The sequence below is a fragment of the Copadichromis virginalis genome, linkage group LG11, assembly GCF_057382275.1.
Source record: "Copadichromis virginalis isolate Kocher_CV1m ecotype Utaka linkage group LG11, C_Virginalis_male_GT1.1, whole genome shotgun sequence".
Taxonomy (NCBI): domain Eukaryota; kingdom Metazoa; phylum Chordata; class Actinopteri; order Cichliformes; family Cichlidae; genus Copadichromis; species Copadichromis virginalis.
The window spans coordinates 11,858,642-11,879,930 of NC_140628.1; the positions used below are offsets into that span (position 1 = coordinate 11,858,642).

Genomic DNA, 21,289 nt, shown 5'->3' on the forward strand with positions numbered 1-21,289 from the left:
AACAGAACACAGTGTGCTTTGAGGTAGGAGCCAAAAAGGGTGTAGTTTGTGGGTGTGATCACCCGTGTGTACACCTGTGAGCATGGACGCGCTTGTTTTTTTTTTTTCAAAAGGTTCCTTCATGTAATGATCTGCTAGAGGGTGTGGGGGGGCCACAGCCCCGTCCTCCAGGGCATGAAGCAGGTATGGAGGAGATCAAAACTCCAGACATCCAGAGGCCCCCAGAACACAAGAGACCAAGGAAGACTAACAGAGGGGCAATACACGTCTTAATGGAGACGGATGGAGTGCTCTAGAATGTTCTTTCCAAGACTACCTATATATAGTCATTAATAAACTTAGGATTCAAGCCATTTATGATGTAGGGCATACTGACATAAGGACATTTTTAGACTAACCTGAGCATTGTGTACAGAACAGTGCCTAACAAACACATCTTTAGATCTGTTTTCTACAATTGCATTTCGCCCACACACACACACACACACACACACACACATATATATATATATATATATATATATATATATATATATATATATATATATATATATATATATATATGACTATGACTCAATGCCCCACAGCTGGATACTGGAATGCCTAGAATTGTACAAGATCAATGGGACCCTAACGGTGTGTTCACACCGAACGCGATGGACGCGAATAAAACGCCCCAAACGCCCCTAATTTGACGCGTGTACATTCGCGTCTCAACGCGTGTCCAAGAAAAATCCATCGCGCGTCAAAATATGATATTTTGACGCGCGTGAACCGGAAATGTGGGAGGAATGTGGGAGGGAGTTGTGCCAGACTGGTATCTTTGCAAGATGGCAGCTATCGAGCTAGCGCTTGAAGAGAGAGTCTCCCTTCTCTATGTACTGTGGAGAGCAGAGCAGCGGCGTAAAAGACGTCCTCGCCGTACCTGGGTCCATCAGGTCCTCCAGAGGCATGAGCAGTTTGGTGAGTTTCACCACTTGCTCCAGGAGCTGCGCCTGGATGACGGCCGATTCCAGCGCTATCACCGTCGGCCAGTTTGAGGACCTGCTTTCCCTCGTCGGTCCCAGCATCGCCCGCTTAAACACCAACTACAGACGCTCAATCCCACCTGCAGAGCGCCTGTCCGTCTGCCTGAGGTTAGTAAAACTATTTAATACGGTAGTCCTTTATTGATATCTGTGCTAATATGCTAATCCATCCAGTTATACACTGCTAACATGGATGTGCTATGCTAACAGTGAATGCTGTCGGTGTTTACTGAAAGCAAACTGTGGTACAAAGACGACTGTTTATAATATTTCTAGTGATACTCAGAAGCTCTCATCAAGCCCCGATTTAATTCGATTTATGCTGTTATCAGTGTTTGCATGATAGCATGGCTGTGGTGTCACATCAATGTATGCGCTCGGTGTTTGCTGATATCAAACTGTAGCATTAGGACCACTGAGTTAACCTTTGTAGTGATACTCACTCCTTTTTATTTAGACCTGGTTTAATTCTGGGATAGTTGAATATTTGTATATAATCCCTGCAGCTGTCAGACTCTATAGCAGGGGTCACAGCCTTTATTAAAACAGAGTTAGATAAAACTGTGAACAGTTTGGTTCATCTCTAGTTACATGGTTCTATCTTGATAAGCTGTCTTATCACAGATTAATTTTTCAAAAATATTAATGATTTAAGCAAGGAAAGGGCTACATGTCAACACACAACTCTTTATTTCTATTAATGTCTCACTTCATTCCTACCTGATTGACATGTTTAGGAATTATGAGTGATTGGCTCACTGTAGTTGTGAAAGTTGCTACCAATCAAATTATGATATGTTAAAGTTAAAACAAAACACAACTGTTTTAGATATTATCTAATATACATTTTGTAATTATCCTTATAATTACAAAATGTTTTATGTAAGATTTAAGTTTTGTGATTTATATCTGACATCACAAAAGTATTTTGGAATTTGAATAATGTATTTTGTAACTGCAGTACACATAATACTGATTTTGAACAATTTTGTCCAGGTTCCTTGTCACCGGGGACTCCTTCAGGACCATCGCGTTCAGTTTCAGAGTCGGTGTGTCCACGGTGAGCCAGATCACCCCCCAGGCAGCGACGTCCATCTGGGACTGTCTAGTGGACGATTTCATGGCTGTGCCTTCACCTGGAGACTGGCGCTCCATCACAGAGGGATTCCAGGAGCGCTGGAACTTTCCTCTGTGCTGTGCAGCTCTGGATGGGAAGCACGTCCAGACAAAGGCACCCCATATATCATATAGGAGACACACACATTGATATACACTAAATATTCATTTCATTTCTTTTTTGTGGTGCCCAAATTGATGCACCTGCTTGATTTTGTTTAAACAATTATTGCACACTTTCTGTAAATCCAGTAAACTTCTTTTCACTTCTCAAATATCACTGTGTGTGTCTCCTGTATGATATTTAACTGACATTTTTTATTGTAACAACCAACAATTTATACAGGAAAATAATGTCTATTAACAAGGTTGCCCAAACTTCTGCATCCCACTGTATCAGTATATTTTGTCATTAGTATAATATGAAATAAATTCTACATGTGTCAAGTTGTGTGCCAACATTTGCTGTGTAGTAGAACTGAGACATTAGTCATTATAAACATTTATTTGAAATAATATTAAAAGTCTCAAACAGAAAAACATTAAACATAAATATATAAAATATAAGTATTTACAGAGAGACAGGAATAAAAAGGACCAGCTGCTCTCCAGAGCAGGAACAAGGCTGAGGAGGAAATGCTCCATTGGAGACTGGTGTGGCCTCTTCAGGGACTCCAGGATGGCCAGCTCCACCGCCGATGGACCGTCCTGGGACCCGTCCCTCATCTGCCTCGGAGCCGTCCTCCTCTGTGGGCCTGTAAAACAGCACAAAACACAAAGAAATGAGAAGGCTGCTACTAGATTTTAATTTCAACATTGAAAAAAAAAAAAAAACAATAACAGGATATAATCAGATTGGTTGTAGATATTTAGTAAAGGTGATCACAAGGGAATCCCACCGACTAAAAAGGTATCAGTGCTTGCTGTACATACCTGTGGGTGCAGCAGCAGGAGCTCAGGGACTGGGGATGCTCTGCTGCAGAATCAGTTGGTTCTATCAATACAGTATTAAATGTTAACAGGTTGGATATAATAATCGTAGAGTAGACAGTGGTCCCTCATTTATTGCAGGGGTTCTCAGAATAACTAGCCCCTGGTCACAGTTCTCACAATTGATTCTCAAAGTGCAAACCTTTGTAGATTGCAAAACGTAAAAGTATTATTATGCCGCGGTTTGTCTTCATCTGCCCGCCACTTTCGTGCGCCTTTTTCCCTCACGGTGCAGGTGTCTATTTCCGAATGAGGCTCATAGTTATGGGTGTTTTTGTGCTGTTTTTTCTATTGGACGCGATGGTTATCAAAACCAAACGTGATAAATTTGGCAAGCGCAGGAGATTTGTCAATCAGGCTGCAGAATGCAATGCTGTACTGTGCAATAAAAAATCAGCGAAAAAGCAAAGCAGTGACGGATGAACAGCGGGACCACTGTGTGCTGTTTATTAATAAACAATAAAATATATTCCTAAATGACAACATGCATAAAAGCAGAACGGTATTTGTACGTCAGTGGGAAAATAGCGGTGGCTTGCTAGCTTTTGTGCGGCTTCCCCGGGTCAGTGAAAACTTTCAAAAGAGAAATGAATGAACTTACCAGGTTGCCCGATCTCTTCACATATCTTCCTCCAAGCTCGGTCCTTTATATTCCTGTCTCGGTACTGAAAGCAGCTGGTGTTGTACAGCTCCGAGTTGTTTGCTACCACATTGATTAGCCTTCCCCTCCATTGAAGTATGAAAGGCTTTGGCTGGATCTGCCCCTTTGACCTAGGTAACAGCCACGTCACCAGGCTCCTGATTGGTTGTCGCGGCGCGATTTGACGCTGGAGTTCAGATTTTTCCAACTCGAGCGGTAGACGCGAAACGCGCGTATGCACAAAATGCAACACAAAAACTCACGCGCGTGGTTTTATTCGCGAGTCAAACGCGCCAGACGCGCTACACTGACGCGCGTTTCACGCGTTTTGGCGTTTTCGCGACGCAAATCTGCTTCCGAATTTTCGCGGGACCCGCAATCGCGCGTCATCGCGCCTTTCCATTGACTTTACATGTAAACCTGACGCTCTATTCGCGTCCATCGCGTTCGGTGTGAACACACCGTAAGAGCCTTCATCAGGAACTCAATGGGGATGTGGCGTACAACACTAGAGGCCAACTCCAAGCCCATAGCACAAGTCACCATCAAGTGCGGGATCTACCAAGGAGATGCTCTGTCCCCACTGCTGTTCTGCATAGGCCTGAACCCCCTCAGTGAGATCATTAACAAGACTGGCTACGGATACCGACTACAGAACGGAGCAGTTGTCAGCCACCTCCTGTACATGGATGACATCAAGCTGTATGCCAAGAGTGAACGAGACATCGATTCACTGATCCACACTACCAGGCTATACAGCAATGACATTGGAATGTCGTTCGGACTGGAGAAGTGTAGTCGGATGGTAACAAAGAGAGGGAAGGTAGTCAGAACTGAGGGGATTGAACTACCAGAAGGCAACATTGCAGACATAGAGGACAGTTACAAGTACTTGGGGATCCCACAGGCGAATGGGAACCATGAAGAGGCCGCTAGAAAAGCTGCAACCACCAAGTACCTGCAGAGGGTCAGGCAAGTCCTGAGGAGTCAGCTGAATGGTAAGAACAAGATCCGGGCCATCAACACGTACGCCCTGCCCGTGATCAGGTACCCTGCTGGGGTAATAGGCTGGCCAAAGGAGGAGATAGAAGCCACTGACATAAAGACAAGAAAGCTCCTTACCATGCATGGAGGGTTTCACCCCAAATCCAGCACCCTGAGGCTGTACGCTAAGCGGAAGGAAGGGGGCCGGGGACTGGTGAGTGTCAGCACCACAGTCCAGGATGAGACAACGAACATCCAAGAATACATTAGGAAGATGGCCCCAACTGACCGAGTGCTCAGTGAATACCTCAGGCAGCAGAAACCCAAGAAAGAGGAGGGAGACGAGGAACCATCATGGAAGGACAGGCCCCTGCACGGTATGTACCACCGGCAGATAGAGGAGGTGGCTGATATCCAGAAATCCTACCAGTGGCTGGACAAAGCTGGACTGAAAGACAGCACAGAGGCACTAATCATGGCAGCACAAGAACAAGCTCTGAGCACAAGATCCATAGAGGCTGGGGTCTATCACACCAGGCAAGACCCCAGGTGCAGGCTGTGTAAAGATGCCCCAGAGACAATCCAGCACATAACAGCAGGGTGCAAGATGCTAGCAGGCAAGGCATACATGGAACGCCATAACCAAGTGGCCGGCATAGTGTACAGGAACATCTGTGCCGAGTATAACCTGGAAGTCCCGAGGTCAAAATGGGAGATGCCCCCAAGGGTGGTGGAGAATGACCGAGCTAAGATCCTGTGGGACTTCCAGATACAGACGGACAAAATGGTGGTGGCTAACCAACCGGACATAGTGGTGGTAGACAAACAGAAGAAGATGGCCGTAGTGATCGATGTAGCGGTTCCGAATGACAGCAATATCAGGAAGAAGGAACACGAGAAGCTGGAGAAATACCAAGGGCTCAGAGAAGAGCTCGAGAGGATGTGGAGGGTGAAGGTAACGGTGGTCCCCGTGGTAATCGGAGCACTAGGTGCGGTGACTCCCAAGCTAGGCGAGTGGTAATAGTAATATATATATATATATATATATATATATATATATATATATATTTAAAAAAAAAACACCCAGCACGCCCCTGCGGGCGGTTTATCCTTCAAGCTCGGGTCCTCTACCAGAGGCCTGGGAGCTTGAGGGTCCTGCGCAGTATCTTAGCTGTTCCCAGGACTGCGCTCTTCTGGACAGAGATCTCCGATGTTGTTCCTGGGATCTGCTGGAGCCACTCACCTAGCTTGGGAGTCACCGCACCTAGTGCTCCGATTACCACGGGGACCACCGTTACCTTCACCCTCCACATCCTCTCGAGCTCTTCTCTGAGCCCTTGGTATTTCTCCAGCTTCTCGTGTTCCTTCTTCCTGATATTGCTGTCATTCGGAACCGCTACATCGATCACTACGGCCGTCTTCTTCTGTTTGTCTACCACCACTATGTCCGGTTGGTTAGCCACCACCATTTTGTCCGTCTGTATCTGGAAGTCCCACAGGATCTTAGCTCGGTCATTCTCCACCACCCTTGGGGGCATCTCCCATTTTGACCTCGGGACTTCCAGGTTATACTCGGCACAGATTCACTGAGCGCTCTGTGTTGAGCGCTCAGTGAATCTGCGTTCGACTACTCCGCCTAGGCTGCACTGTCGAGCGCAGATCCACTGAGCGCTCAACACAGACAGCATAGTCAGAAGGAAGAGCGCAGGGCAAGCTAGCAAGACAGAAGTTACGCTCTCCTTGCAACATGGACCTCCCCCACCCTCATTCAGATCTGGTGTTTGGAATTATTTTGGTTTTCATGTGACGTATGACCCTGAAGGTAAGCGAGTCATGGACTAAAGTAAAACAGTATGTTGGATGTGCCATGCAATGCTCAATTACATGGGTGGGAGCTAGTGTGTTAGCGCAGTTAGCTCGTTAACGTGTTGGCCGTCTAGCCCCATGCACGGGGCGATCGGCGGTAGCTCGTTAACGGAGATTTGCCGTGTTGTGGCGTTATGGTCATTTCAACGAGATTAACCTGAAATCACTAGTGGGAACACAACGAATATGACTGCACATTTACGCCGACATCATCCTAGTGCAAAGACAAGTGGAAGCAGACAAAAACAAGCAAGCATGCTACTAACTTTAGCCGAGTCATTTAGACAGCTGTTAGCACATGATTCTCCTTATGCTGCTGAGAATATAGCCCAGAAGAAGCGGATAGTATAGCTTTTATTTTGGAAAGAGCCATTTCTCTGTAATAAACTCTCTTTTCCAAAGATGAGTGATTCCTCAATCAGATACAGGGCTCGCAATATCGCTAGCCCGACGTCCCGGAGCTAGCGATTTTTTCAGTCGGGCTACCAAAATCTATCTCTTCCCTGCCCGTCGGGCTATTGTAGGAAAAATATATGTCAATGCTTTTGCATTCTTTCAGAAATGTAGCTGGGTAATTATGTCATTGGCATCGGTGAGCCACTGTCAATATGTGACATATTGAAATCGCGTTTGAATTTGCGCTTGTTTTTTTGCTTTCACTTTGCAATCGTGCGAACTGTGTATAGAGAGCGACAGCACTGATCTGTGAGTGATGATAATTTGTGCACCAATTCCTCTGACATCGTCTTATATTATATATATATATATATAAATATATATATATATATATATATATATATATATATATATAAATATATATATATATATATATATATAAATATATATATATATATATAAAAAAAAATTATTGTTATACTATTATTGTTATGCATGGCCTGGCGATATGAGGCGCTAATAATATACAAACTACAGATCCCATAATGCAGCGCTGTAGCCTGGCGATATGAGGCGCTAGTAATATACAAACTACAGATCCCATAATGCAGCGCTGTAGCCTCCTTGCTGAACGCTAGGCTAACTGAGAACATTCCCGCGTCAATCAAGTCAAACTTCTGTTATTGCTAAGCTAGCTGCTCACAATGGTGGAGAGAAAAGTTGATTCTTACAGCAGAGCCTTTCAGCACCAGTGGGTGACTGAATATATGTTTACAGAGACACGGGATAACGACAGGAAAAGACATTTTTTAAAACGTATGTCAAAGTGTAACCGACATGAAACTGCCCTGGGACAAACTTGTTGGACTTACAACAGATGGAGCGCCGGTGCTGTCCGGTGAAAAAAGTGAAGCTGTCACAAATGCACCAGTGCAACTTGCCTCACTTTCCCTGTTGCCAAGTAATGTTGAACCAAGTCAGCAGACTTTGCTGAACTGCACCTGTCAAAGTTTATTTTTTCAAGTTTATTTAATCTGGAATAATATTCCTGTCTGTTTTTATTCATATTTATGTTTAAAAAACATTGTTTTAGTGTGTTCAATAAATGTTTATCTTGTTTGGCCCGCGACCTAAAGTGGGCCTTGAGTTTTGGCCCCCTGTGCAATTGAGTTTGACACCCTGTGTTACATGAAGTATCATATCACGTGTCACAGTTTGTGTACAACCCATTTACAGTCTCATTTAACAGTGATTGTACAGAAAGAAAGACGTTTCATAGCTTAAAGCTCTGAGACCTGCAGATATTCTGCCCCTGAGAAGTGTGATGGGAGACGAGTAGTCGGTGTGACAGGGAGGTGCCGGGGCCGTGCAGAGAGAACTCTATTTTTGTTGCGTTCCTCAACCCCCACTGCGGCAGACGCCTTGTCATTTTTGTCTGTCAGTAGGGTGTTTTTGAAATGGCCTTGTCTGAAACAGGATGTGACGCTTCATAGATACAGACACACTGCTATCATTCCCACATGACACACTACATTAGCGTGTGACATGCGTCTCAGCAATCACAACACAGCTTGAATTTTTGGCTCTAGCTGGTGTTGGCATAATGAAAACACACGACATGAAACCTCCTATCACCAATATTTCTTCTTTTTTTTTCTAAAACTACCAGCTGGTGCTTTTCTCCCACGTACAAATGATTGATGCGCTAAATTCTAAAAGGGCTTGTTCCTGTGCTGGAAAATCCTTAAAAACTTCTTGAATATCCTTGAATCTTGCAAAAAGTGTGTGAAATGAAATTGTTTCTGTATTGCCTATCTAATATAATACTATCAGATTGACGGTTTTGTGTTAGCATTGCTTTAAAAAAGGAATAAAATAGAATAGAGAGATTTAATTTATTTTATTGAGCTGTAATATATAGTTTGTGGCTTGAGTGTGATCTTAGTGCCATTTCTGATGTGAGCCATTGTGCTCATGTGAAAATAAGTAGGGAAGTTTATTTAAGTTGGATGACGAATGACTTTTGGTTGTTTAGGAAGAATTTAGAGAGATTTATCTGCTATATCAAATTTATATATAGACTTTCAGCCTTCTTTCAGACATTTATAGTGATGCTGAGCAGCAGAGTGAAATTCTCAACTTTAATTCCTTTATTATGAGGTCATAAGTTTTCAAGCGGAAATAACTTCTTTCATTTCTGACTAATGATCCTTTGGGATTGGTCTTTCAGAGAAAAACAAAGACAGTTCCCAAGCCCAAACAGAATGGGATCTGATCTTTCCAGTCCTGATTCTGAGACTGTTATGTTAAGGTCTCTCAGTCTGAACAGGCAAGCCAGAATTCTCATGACTTTTATCTCATTTCCCCGTCTAAGCAAAAAAGATAAGTCTTCTTTCCATACTTGAGTGATTGAGAGACAAGCTGGGAAGTGTAGTTTTAAGTAGCCAGTGGCATCCTGAATTAAAATATCTTATTTAGTAATGCCACTCATATAACAATTCTGCAACTCCTGATTATGCATTAATATGTTAATCCCCATAAATATGCATGGCCCTTGCACATCAGCTTATACATGAAAGACTATCTGCTGACTTTAGTGGCCTTCGTGCATACTTCTGTATGACAGCGCTGTGCATGTGACATCTTTGTTATTGTTCTTTTCATCCATGTGTATCAGTTCAGAGACGTAACCAGTTCCCGCTAAACTCTGATAGTGGACAAATTTCAGGAATGACGCAAACGACCAAATTTAGAAAAAAGAAATAAAACAATCTAGTCTGAGCAAAACATCTGAGCACAAAGGCTTGTGGTGTGAGTGTAGCAGAGGCTCTGGACTGTCTCGAGTCAATAACGACTACAAAGGCAGTCGGCTGATGCTTCTGTTTGCTGCCTGGATGCCTCGGGCTATTTTGTATTTGAATAGAATACGGAATAAAATATTCATTTGGATTTTACTTTTTCCTTGTAATATCAGGAGGTTTCACAATAGCATACATACTTTAAAAAAAAAGCTCTTTTTCTTTCAGGTTCAGAAAGTATATATGTAATATTGGAGTTGTATGGTGGTGAAAAAGCTTTACACATTTTAGAAGGGCTTGAACAACGGCCGTAAAATTCTAAGCAAAGTATTGAACTATATAACACCCACAAAAAGATATCATCTGCTTTCCCCCCACATGACTCCTGGCATCAGCGTTGAAAGAGATATTAGCAGAAATGGCACTGCTTAGTTCCTTGGTTCCAGCTGGATGACATATGACAGATAGCCACAGATAGACGGGCAGATATGTGGGCTAGGTTGTTGGCTAGCTCCAACATCTGTGACAGGTGTCAGCTCATGTTTACCTCTGCCGCTGCAGCTATGTGACACATGGACAGACAGGGCTGCCAAAGTTTGCCAGGAACGATCCTCTATGGGTGAGCGGTCCATCTAAGTCAGGTGTTCAAGCTAAAGTTTTGTGCGTTTGAATTGCACCTTTGCGCCGCTGCTTGGCTCAATACATTTCTTGCAAAGGCTGTGGAGTTGTGAGTGCAACGTTTTACAGAGAAAACCAAAAGAAAGCTATAAATTAACAGACTCACAAGGTCAAAAATGGATGAAAATATGTGCATAGATACAGATGGGTATGTAATGTAAATTGTAAACATGTAGATGGTAGGGAGGGAGGTAGGGAGATTAAATAAAAACTCACACTGGAAGTGAACAAACCGCAAGACTGAAATATTGATGGGAGAGCATTGATCATAGTTGAGTCACCAAAGAGTCGTCTATTAGAAAGAGCATGTGGAAAACTGCTGAGCATGCAAGCGGTAACACAAATTTCCTGTGTGGAGGCACTTGCATTCATTATTCACAGAGAAAGCCCTCTCACAGAAGCTAAAAATGGATTTTCTAAATCGCTACCAGGCCGATAGCTTGCTGATATTTTTCACTGAGATGTGGAGGTTCCTCTGTGTGTGCTCTTACTGAGTAATCGTTCAGGCTCTGGCAACAGTTTCTCATACTCTGGGTGTTGTGGAGCAAGCAAACTGATTAAAGACTGCAATCACACATGAACACATGCACTAGAGCTCAGATAACGACACACGAAGAATTAATAACAATAGTTACTCGATTTGATTGGTTGTCAGGTCTGTTTTGGTGTTTGTTTGCATGTTTAACTGAAGCAAAACGCAAATTAAAGCACAGACGTGGAAATCTCAGCTGTATGGAATACAGTTTTTAAAGATCCGGTGTAATGGTCTGTGCAGCAGACGGGGAAATGCTGAGAGCTTAACTATTGGAAACTCATCAATCCGGCTAAATCAGGAAAAGCTCCTTTGCACTTCTGTGACATTGTTATATACTTCTCAGTGTACATATGAAGCAGTGTGTGAGACTCCTCGTGAGATTTGTGGTTTTGATTGGAGATCTTTACCTCTGCATGGAGATCAGGAGTTTGTTTACCAGATTTCACGAATAAAAGACAAACTAACAACTCCTTTAGAACAAACAGTTTTAATATGCTTAACATTTGTCTGCTGTTTTGTGTTGATGACAAAAAGTATTTGATAGAAAAGTGGTCTAATCCTTGTTAAAAATATAGTTAGCCTCAGTATGTCAATTCAATTAATCTGTGTAACATTTTGGTGTAATTAATAGAGCCTGACCGTGTATCTATATCCCCCTATATTAGTTACTTTCACATGTATTGTAGGGGTGCAACGATACACAAAATTCATGGTTCGGTTCGATACTTTGGTGTCACGGTTCGATATTTTTTCGATACAAAAAAATGTTCATGCCTTTTTAATTTGTCATTTATTAAAATTATAAATATTTATTTTAACTCAAAAGCACAGTTTTTAAATTTAATGTTGCTGAAAAAACAAAATAATAAAATAAAATAAATCTATCTGATCGAGGAATCACTTGTCTTTGGAAAAGAGAGTTTATTACAGAGAAATGTGGGCTAGTTGTGTTCCCACTAGTGCTGTCAGCGTTAATCTAGTTAAAATGACATTAACGCCATAACACGGCAAATCTCCGTTAATGAGCTACCGCGGATCGCCCCGTGCGTGGGGCTGGACGGCGTCAACACGTTAACAAGCTAACTGCGCTAACGCACTAGTTCCCACCAATTGAGCATTGCGTGGCACATCCGACATACTGTTTTACTTTTGTTCATGACGCGCTTACCTTCAGGGTCATACGTCACATGAAGACCAAGATAGTTCCAAAGGCCAGATCTGAATGAGGGTGGGGGAGGTTCAGTTTCGGGTAGCGTTGAGGCAGTTGCCATTTCTCAACGAGCTTAGCTTCTGTCTTGCTAGCTTGCGCTGCGCTCAGTGGATCTGCACTCAACAGTGCAGCCTAGGCGAAGTAGTCGAACGCAGATTCACTGAGTGCTCAACACAGACAGCATCGTCAGAAGTTGATGAAATAAATTAAAAATTTTGTGTTGTTCGATACATATGCGTACCGAACCGAAAGCATTGTATCGAACGGTTCAGTATCGACACGAGTATCGTTGCACCCCTAATGTATTGGTATCTGAATTTATAACAGTCGATAAATGAAAATGAAGAAAGTAAATCTCTTTACTCGATGGGCGCAATTTGTTCACCACATGTCACTTTGAAGCTGACTGCTTGCCACTTGCAGATATTCCAGGCTCTGGCTGTCTAGGTGACCCTCTGATGTATTTACTCCTTTATGTCAATCACCAGTATCCTTCCCTCTCATTGGTAGTTGCTTCATTTTCTTGCCTGGTTGTCACGTTGTTGCAAATCACTTCCAGCGTGAACGCAGCTCAAGGAGGAGCCGGGAGAAACACTCTTAAAGCGTGTTATGAGTGTTGATGTTGCATAGTTTGTCCACAAGAGCAGCGGTCCCCAAACTATTTTGTGCCACGGGCCGGTTTATGTCCGACAATATTTTCACGGAGCGGCCTTTAAGCAGATAAATACAAGAAATAAAATCAGTACTGGTACCCAAAAAAGGAAGATTTGGGGAAAGACCGAAGGAAACTGAGTTAACGAGAAAAACGAGAAAAAATAAAAACCTGAAAACCATAAATTTCACACCTGAGCCTCAACTCTCGCGGTCTGGTAGCAAACAACTCACAGACCAGTACCGGTCCGTGGCCCGGGGATTGGGAACCACTGCACAAGAGGCGACATCTCTGTTGGTAACACATCTTTGGAGTGATGCAGATAAACCAACCGGCTGATCTGAGCAGAGCACGAACAAGTAATCCCAAACTTGTCGAAAGAGACAAACAAGTTTCTCTTCAAACTCCGTCGACACATCATCTTCATAACGACTCATAAGTAACAGCTTATAACAAATCTGTTCATGTTTCACGTGTCTAAAATAACCATCGATTTAAAAATGAATAACTGATTTTCATATCAGTGTCGGTAACGGCCAACAGTAAAAGAAATTCCATGAAAGAAGATTATTTATCTATTTTTTGATTATTAGAATAAGATAGTGAAGAGCCAATTACATCATGATTTGTATGTGCGAAATGAAACTGCTCATTATCGCGGACATGTTAGTGTGTTGTGCGTGTATTGGAGTGTGTTGCTGTGCGCTCACACCAGAAGAGTTGAAAGCTGCTGAAACTAAAGAAGAAGGCGAGGGATTGGTTCTTTTCTCCTTTTTTCTTTTTTTAAATCTCTCTTGTGATACCATATTAAACATCTTTGTGACATTTTGTTCTTCCGGTGCAGCTAAACTGCTGTTGTCCTTCACTTGTGTTGTTGCCTCTGCATTCTTATTTGACCTCTTTTAATTCTTTCCCTAGTCTGGACAAAAAAGACAGCAGAGGGTGGTGTGTGTGTGTGTGTGTGTGTGTGTGTGTGTGTGTGTGTGTGTGTGCGTGCGTGTGTGTAGCATCTTGTCCTGTGATTTAGTGCCAAGCTGGCAGCAGAGAGTAGTGAATAGGGGGCCCATTTCACACAAAGAGGGCACATACACACAAAACTCGCAGTCAATGCCACACTGCAGGCCACCAACCACACACCTGGCACGCTGCTATTATGTCACCAGCGTGTTGTGTATCTGTGTGCACAAGTGTGTATGTGCGATTGTGTAAGTCCAGCAGACACCATCTGCTCTGTACTCTGTGAACTCGTGTCCACACCTCTCTTCTTCCTGTTCCACTTCACCATAACGTACTTTGACAAAAAACACAACAAAGTAAGCAAAAACTACACTTGATGATCCTTCTCTGTACTACTAAATGTACATTATAATTTAATCTGGCAACAATTGTTGCTACACTTGTATGAGACTTTCATACAAGATTATTTATATTCTAGAGTTGTTTGAGTCCATGTTATTTTTTCCTTTTCCTTTTTCTCACGTCTCTTTCCTCATAGGTCACTTTATCTTCCCTCCATGCCTCCTCAGCTCAATCTGTCTTTTATTAATTAATTTTTTACTCTCTGTCACTTTGAAGTCAGCGTGTGATACTGTATTTAACTGCTGTGGAGGACTGTGTGGGGGGAGGGGGGGAGCAGTTCCCTTCTCAATCAATAGGTGGCAGTAGGACACTTGGATAAGCACGCAGACCATGCGCTTGCTTCACTGGTCTTGTTATTGTCTGTAGAGCTTTGCACACATGCCCACACTGTCTCTCGCACACTCTGAGAGTCAGCTTGTGTCTTAACTGCTGTAAGTCCTCTGACTCACATTTGGCTTTTAGTTCCTTCTCGCCAAAAAAATGTGCCCGTGCCTCTCTCTCTGTATGTGTGTGGGTTCCCTTTCCCAAGCAGCTAAGCGCACTACTGTTGATGTTGTTTACTTGCCGACTTCCTCCTTGTTAGTCCATGTGAATCACAAAAGACAACAAATTACGTGACACCCTCTTTCTTTGTTATTGTAGCCTTATAAATGAGCGATCGTGGCTCAAGAGTTGGGAGTTCGCCTTGTAATCGGAAGGTTGCCGGTTCGAGCCCCAGCTTGGACAGTCTCGGTCGTTGTGTCCTTGGGCAAGACACTTCACCCGTTGCCTACTGGTGGTGGTCAGAGGGCCCGGTGGCGCCAGTGTCCGGCAGCCTCGCCTCTGTCAGTGCGCCCCAGGGTGGCTGTGGCTACACTGTAGCTTGCCATTACCAGTGTGTGAATGTGTGTGTGAATGGGTGGATCAGAATCAGAATCAGAATACTTTATTGATCCCTGGGGGAAATTATTTTTTGTTACAGTGCTCCATTTTAAACCAACATTAAGACAAGACAGACAATACGCTAACTAAGAATAGTACAATATATACATATATACATACATACATAAGTCACTTATAAATAAATATTTGGAAAAGAAATGACTGGATATGTAAAGCGCTTTGGGGTCCTTAGGGACTAGTAAAGCGCTATATAAATACAGGCCATTTACCATTTACCATTTATAAATATTCGGAATGATTTCCCGCTTAAAGAAGTTATTTTCATGTTTTCTTATTTTGTTTCCTCGTGGTGGCAGTGTGTTTGGGGTGGGGTGGGGGGCAATCATCTTTTCATTTCCCTTGTGATCTTTCATGTTTAGTCAAGCTCTGTAATGGTGGCAAAAAAACAAAAAAGTACTGGTTTGAATTTTTTGGGGTTTTTTGGCCTTAGCTTTTAATTACATCATATCACAGCATGACTTTAGTTAATTTATTACTTATTCTGCTGCTGTTTTCATACTTTCATCACTCTGTTCTGGTACAAGGAGTTATGAAAAACAGTCATGTATGATGGTGGATACTGATTTACATGATCAGTTGAGTCCAGATCATGCCCTGTTACCTAGTGTCATACCTGAGATTTAATTAAAGGGAAAAAACAAAATCATTTTTCAGTCGAGTGTTACTGGAAAGCCTGTGAAAACCACAAGGTTGTTTCCATAGTCCCAGTGCAAAACGAAACAAAGGAAAAGCCGCAAGTGGCTCAAGTCCTCAAGTTTGTCTGCTTTGAAGTCTTGTCTCGGAGGTTTAAAGGCAGAAGAATCTGAGATTAATTGGGCTGTTTAATCTACACAGTTCCTTTGTAAGCTTTTTGTGAGTGTCACAAAAAAACAAAAAGCCTTTTAGATATCCTGAGGGCTTAAAGTTTTTACCGTGTGGCATATTTGTGTCAGATGGATTTCTGTGTGGGAAGAGCGCTTAAGATGAGTGAAAGTTGAGTACGAAGTTGTTTATAGCAGCACAGCAACAGATTCATTTAGGGTGTTTTTATTCGCAATAAGCACTTTCCCTTCCATCTTTATTGTTTATAATTTTCAAGTGGAGAGAAGCCCTTTTTCTTACTTTATGATAATTAAACTGAAGAACAGCTTGTCATATAACATCTGTCTTTATAAAACACAACAGTAAAGCAAGCATAGGTCTGGGAAATCATTAGCTAGTCCCCTGACTTGGTCTCTGTTATTTAGGGCTTCCAGCATAGCCACCTGATATTGGACCCACGACTTCCTGTTCTGTACACAAAAATAAATATGTGAATAAATACATCATTATCAGATTGTGGCCTGTGTTTTTGAGTTTAATTAATTAATTAATTTTTTAAATAGGCAATGTGTTTTGCCTTAAAGGATATCAAATTGAAAATTTACTGGTCCTTAAACTTGAACTTCGGTTTCCACCAGGTCAACAGGGAAGTCTTCTGGTTCTGTAGCTTGTAAGTGCTTTGGTTTTTCCACCCACCCACCTCTGCTTCTGGTTTATGGGGACAGCAGCCTAAGCAGAAAAGCCCAGACATACCTCCCCAGCCACATCCACAGCTTGTTCGGCAGAGCACTGAGGTGTTTCCAGGCCAACCAAGAGATGTAATCTCTCTAGGACAGGCTTGGCCAACTCCAGACCTCGAGGGCCGTATCCTGCAGGTTTTAGATCTTACCCTGGGTCTACACACCTGAATCAAATGATTAGTTCATTACCAGGCCTCTGGAGAACTTCAAGACATGTTGAGGAGGTAATTTAACCATTTGAATCAGCTGTGATGGATCAAGGACACATCTAAAACCTGCAGGACACTGGCCCTTTAGGCCTGGGTTTGGACACCACTGCTCTAGGATGTCCTATGTTTGCCTCTTGGCCTCCTCTAAATAGGACATACCCAGAACACCTCTCCCAGTAAGCACCCAGGTGGCATCCTTCTCAAATGCCTAAACAAGCTCTACCGGGTCCTTTTAATGTGGACGAGTAGGCCCTCTTTAATGACTGAACAGAACTAAAAATGCTAAATTCCAGGATCTCATTTTTCAGTAACAACACAAAGCTCAGAACCATAGGTGATGATAGGGACGTCCATCAACCGGTAAATCGACAGCTTCACTTTTACGATAAGCTCCGTCTTCAAAGCGACAGACCCAATCAGTCTGTCAGTATCCCACTCCCCTCACTCATCGACAAGACCCTGACATATTTAAACTCACTTTTCCAGTTGAGGAATATGACCTCAGGCTCGGAGGTGCCGATCCTTATTTCTGCCGCTTCACACTCTTTGCGAACCTCTGCAGTACGAGCTGGAGGCCGCCACCCAATGAACGCAACAGTACCACATCATCTGCAAAAAGCACAGATGAGATTCTCAGTGATGTAAAACCAAAAAGCTGAAATATGCTAAACTGCTTAGTTCAGCATATTCAACACTTTTTTAAATGTGGAAAGATTCTTTACGTTAAATGTATGCATTTTACTCTTATTTCCCATTATAGCTATTAGGCGACTGACAGACTCCAACTTCAGGCTTTAACTTCACTGCTTTTTTTCCTCCCCATGGCCCACAAAAAATATAAACAGTCTGTCTGCAGAAGTGTTCCATGCAAACAGAAGTTTTTGGTTACCAAAGCAGGTTATTGGCCTCCTATCTTTTTCCATACACACTTCACACATCCATCCACTTAACACATCACAATTAATTGGTAGTTTACCTGTAATTAACATGAAACCCACATCATGTTTTGTGATCAGTGCAACTCATTACGTGTGAAAGACAGAGAAATGATGTGTGCAGCTGTTTTTCTGCCTGGATCGTTCCATCACTTCGCACTCACTAATGGCTCTGTTTACTCGTCTTTTTCTTTACCGACTCTGCTCTCTCACCCTGTCATTACAACTTCTTTGATCTTCCCTCTTCATCAGTCACTGGCACAGTCTTCCTCGTGTCCCATTGTCGATTTGTTGTGTACATTTCTTTGTCTCAGAGTCTTTTTTTCTTTTTTTTTAAAAACTTTTTACATTTTTAAGAATGTGTTCTCACTTGACAACTATAACCTTTTTAGTTTTTTAGTCTTGTTGTTCATTGGTATCAGTTTACTGCCTAATTTCCAACCTGTGTTAACTTGTGTGTATTAACATTGCTTATGAAAAGCCTAAAACCCATTTTATTCCTAAAGAGACACATCATCAGCAACTTATTTCTTTCCCATTTAGCTTAAGGAATGAGGAAAAACCAAGAGAGAAACATTAGCCCTGAAGTTTGTTTATTTAGTCTTCAGTTTTAAATTAATTTTAAATGATCCATATTGGGATGAAGCTGTGTTGTGGATTCGTGATATAATTTATTAATTACAATTTTAGCTGTTTTAGTGCTGTTATGTTAAATTTAATGGCTTCAGACTCACATATAACAAACATATTTATACATTCAATCACTTATTAATTTTATCTAACTACTACTGTCAAGCTGCTCAAATCAGGCAAAATAAGAATAGTTTTATAAGTAAACTGGTGTAGACTTGTGTCATATTCATTTTTTTTCTTTAGGAAACATGTCCTCATGTACAGTCATTCTACAAAAGTACACCCACATCTTCTAAGTGGAATTTATTTTATTTTATTTTTTATAACTTAGTGTAGTTTTTGTGTATTTGTGCATACGTTTGTGTTTGTCCTTCTCTAAAATATATTTTGATACCATCAGGGGGTCTCTTCACACCCCCTGCAGGAAGCAGTTCTCACATAGTGGTCTGCCCGTTGTTATAGCCACGAGCTCCTGGTGTCGGGTGACATGAAGGGGCTACAGGGTAGACAGCTGATGCACATACTTACGCAAACATAACCGAAGCTTGCTCACAGAAATATTTTGCAAATGCTGGAAACTACTGAATGTGTCCTCTAGGAAATGTTCCCTCAAACGGTTTTAGCTCAAACTCTTTGTGCTTCAGGTTGTACATGGCATTGCCCCTCGATAAACAACCTTTGTCTTGTCCCACTGCAGTTCAAAAATATTTACTCCATCGCATTTACTGTTCCAAAGCATCTTCTGTTGGATGTGTCATTGTTTGGCAGATAGAAAAAGGCAGAAAACTTGATCATCATCTTTACTCAATCTTCATCCCTCAGGTTTATGTCTGAGCTGTCATTTTAGCATCAAAAACACTTGATCAAATTTAAATTGTAGCGTTCCTGTTCAATGAAGAGTCACCAACATTCCTACCAGCAGTACTGGCAGTGGCTTTACACGTTCGTAAAGCCCTGCTTTATGGCAACACAGTTAGATACAAACCATCAAATTTATGCTTTAAATGGTGGTAGAACCAGGACATAACACAGCCAGCTAATTCTTAGGGCATTTTTATACCTGTAGTTTATTTGAACTGAACTAAATTAGTTGATGAGTCATCAGACTTCACTGTCAAAACAACCACTGCATTTCACTTGCTTATGTTAGACTATGTGCTAGCAAGAGACTCGTAATCCCAAGTGTTTTCATTTGTATTTAAAGAAAGGTTTAAAAAAAGGACATTGATTCAGTTCTTTTGCTCACCATCGGAATTACTTTGTTCGAACAAACTGCAACAAGACGCCAGTTGAACCAGTAAGATTTGACTCGGGGCAAAAAGCACAGGTCTGTTCACCACACTTATTGTACTAAGGTTCGAAAATGAAAGGTAACACAAAGTCATTCAAAGAGCTTTAAATTGTAAACAGTTAAAAATGAAGTGTATTCTAGTTAATTTTTTTTAGGTTATTTCTTAAATCCTGTGATGGTTCAAGGCAACCCAACCTGCAACCAATATGCTGCTCAAATAATGAGCTCTTGCCTGCTCGTTGTGAATATTTAATGTTTGGTGTTATCAGATGGCATGTTCGTGCACAGTATGCAAATCATAGAAGTGGGTGGGGAGGTGCCATTGATGACTAAACCAAGCAGGCTTTCTTTTGATGCAAAACAGACTTCTTTTTTAAGACTAAGGTTGAAGAATTCTTCTGCACTATTCGTTATAAAATGTTTATTTTTTTAAATAAAATCATGGATTACATGACTATCTATTACCAATAATTTACTTTAACCTGAGCATTAAACCACAGCAGTTGTAGTGCAAACATTTTTTTCTGTTTGCTGATGCACAGAATAGCAGTGATAATTTATCTTTCCGACACTGGGAGTTTAAAAAAAGAAGAAGAGTTACGAATTTTTCGACTTTAATATGATGGAACTTGAGTAGTTCACCGCCAAACAAACATAAACCATGTGATGTTAGTTAGTACAGACAAAGGGGGCATTTCGAAAGTCATCTTTTAGTTAAGCTGTATTATTTCTTTGAGTGATAAGAAGTTCCATTTTACAAAACATACTTATTTATTTACTTAGATCTTTGACTCAGGGCACTAACTATACATTAGCTTTCTTGATGCTTGTTTTATTCCAGTTAATGTCAGTTTTTGATTGGTGAGGTAGAGGTATAATATATTCAGTATAGGTATACTGAATGAATACTGTGGCATATGATATGGATTTGAACGTTTTAGAGCATTATAATATTAAAAGAAGATTTTTGTGTGGGACTCTATTTTGACAGGAATGACTGCACATTAGGCGATGCTGTTGAATAGTTAAAGTGGCTGAAAAGAGTAAGCAAATTGCTGGAGAAAGTGATATAAAGATAAAGGTGAAAAGAACAGAAGAGAAGAGCTTTCAGTGATGTATAACGGCAAGAAGAGATATGAATCATTAAAAAGAAAAATGATAAGGGGAGACGATGGAATACAAGACAGCAGCGCTTAAAATTGTTTGATCTTATGGAATACACTATCACTTCCTGCAGTGAGAGCAGTTTCCATTGGCAAGGAAGAAAAGAGAATGCTTTTTTAATTGCATGAGTTGCACACACACAAACACAAGCTCTGTACATGTCAGGACATGTCTTCAGCATGCATCTGTGTGTTTAGTTTTGCCTGCCTCTGGTGGCAGTGCAGTATTTAGCCTCAGTAGTTCTTGTGGTCTCATTACTCTTGCCAAACAGAAGCACATTTTAGCACATAACTTTGTGTTAATCAAGAGGATATTGCTTCAC

At 41.7% G+C, this 21,289-nt stretch overlaps 2 protein-coding genes and 1 long non-coding RNA gene across 6 annotated transcripts in view; 2 read left to right on the forward strand and 1 right to left on the reverse strand.

The window, feature by feature from the left end:
* Window positions 1–21,289, forward strand: part of cdkal1 (CDK5 regulatory subunit associated protein 1-like 1) — a 281,165-nt gene that overhangs the window by 126,208 nt on the left and 133,668 nt on the right. The window lies entirely within an intron of this gene.
* LOC146698160 (uncharacterized) lies at window positions 637–2,591 on the forward strand. Its single transcript, XM_085473176.1, has 2 exons — window positions 637–1,136; window positions 2,025–2,591. The coding sequence occupies exons 1-2, from the start codon at window positions 877–879 to the stop codon at window positions 2,293–2,295; spliced, it is 531 nt and encodes a 176-aa protein (XP_085329302.1). The 5' UTR covers window positions 637–876; the 3' UTR covers window positions 2,296–2,591.
* Window positions 2,337–4,235, reverse strand: LOC146698161 (uncharacterized). The gene is made up of 2 exons (XR_014922993.1): window positions 3,078–4,235; window positions 2,337–2,899 (listed from the first exon to the last, which is right to left on the reverse strand). It is a non-coding gene; the product is annotated as an uncharacterized LOC146698161 (long non-coding RNA).

What these genes read in the sequence shown, in the direction of transcription:
- LOC146698160 (XM_085473176.1), top strand. Translation starts at nt 877, where the DNA reads ATGTACTGTGGAGAGCAGAGCAGCGGCGTAAAAGACGTCCTCGCCGTA. An exon ending in CGCCTGTCCGTCTGCCTGAG is followed by an intron (nt 1,137 to 2,024) that starts GTTAGTAAAACT and finishes AATTTTGTCCAG; the next exon opens with GTTCCTTGTCACCGGGGACT.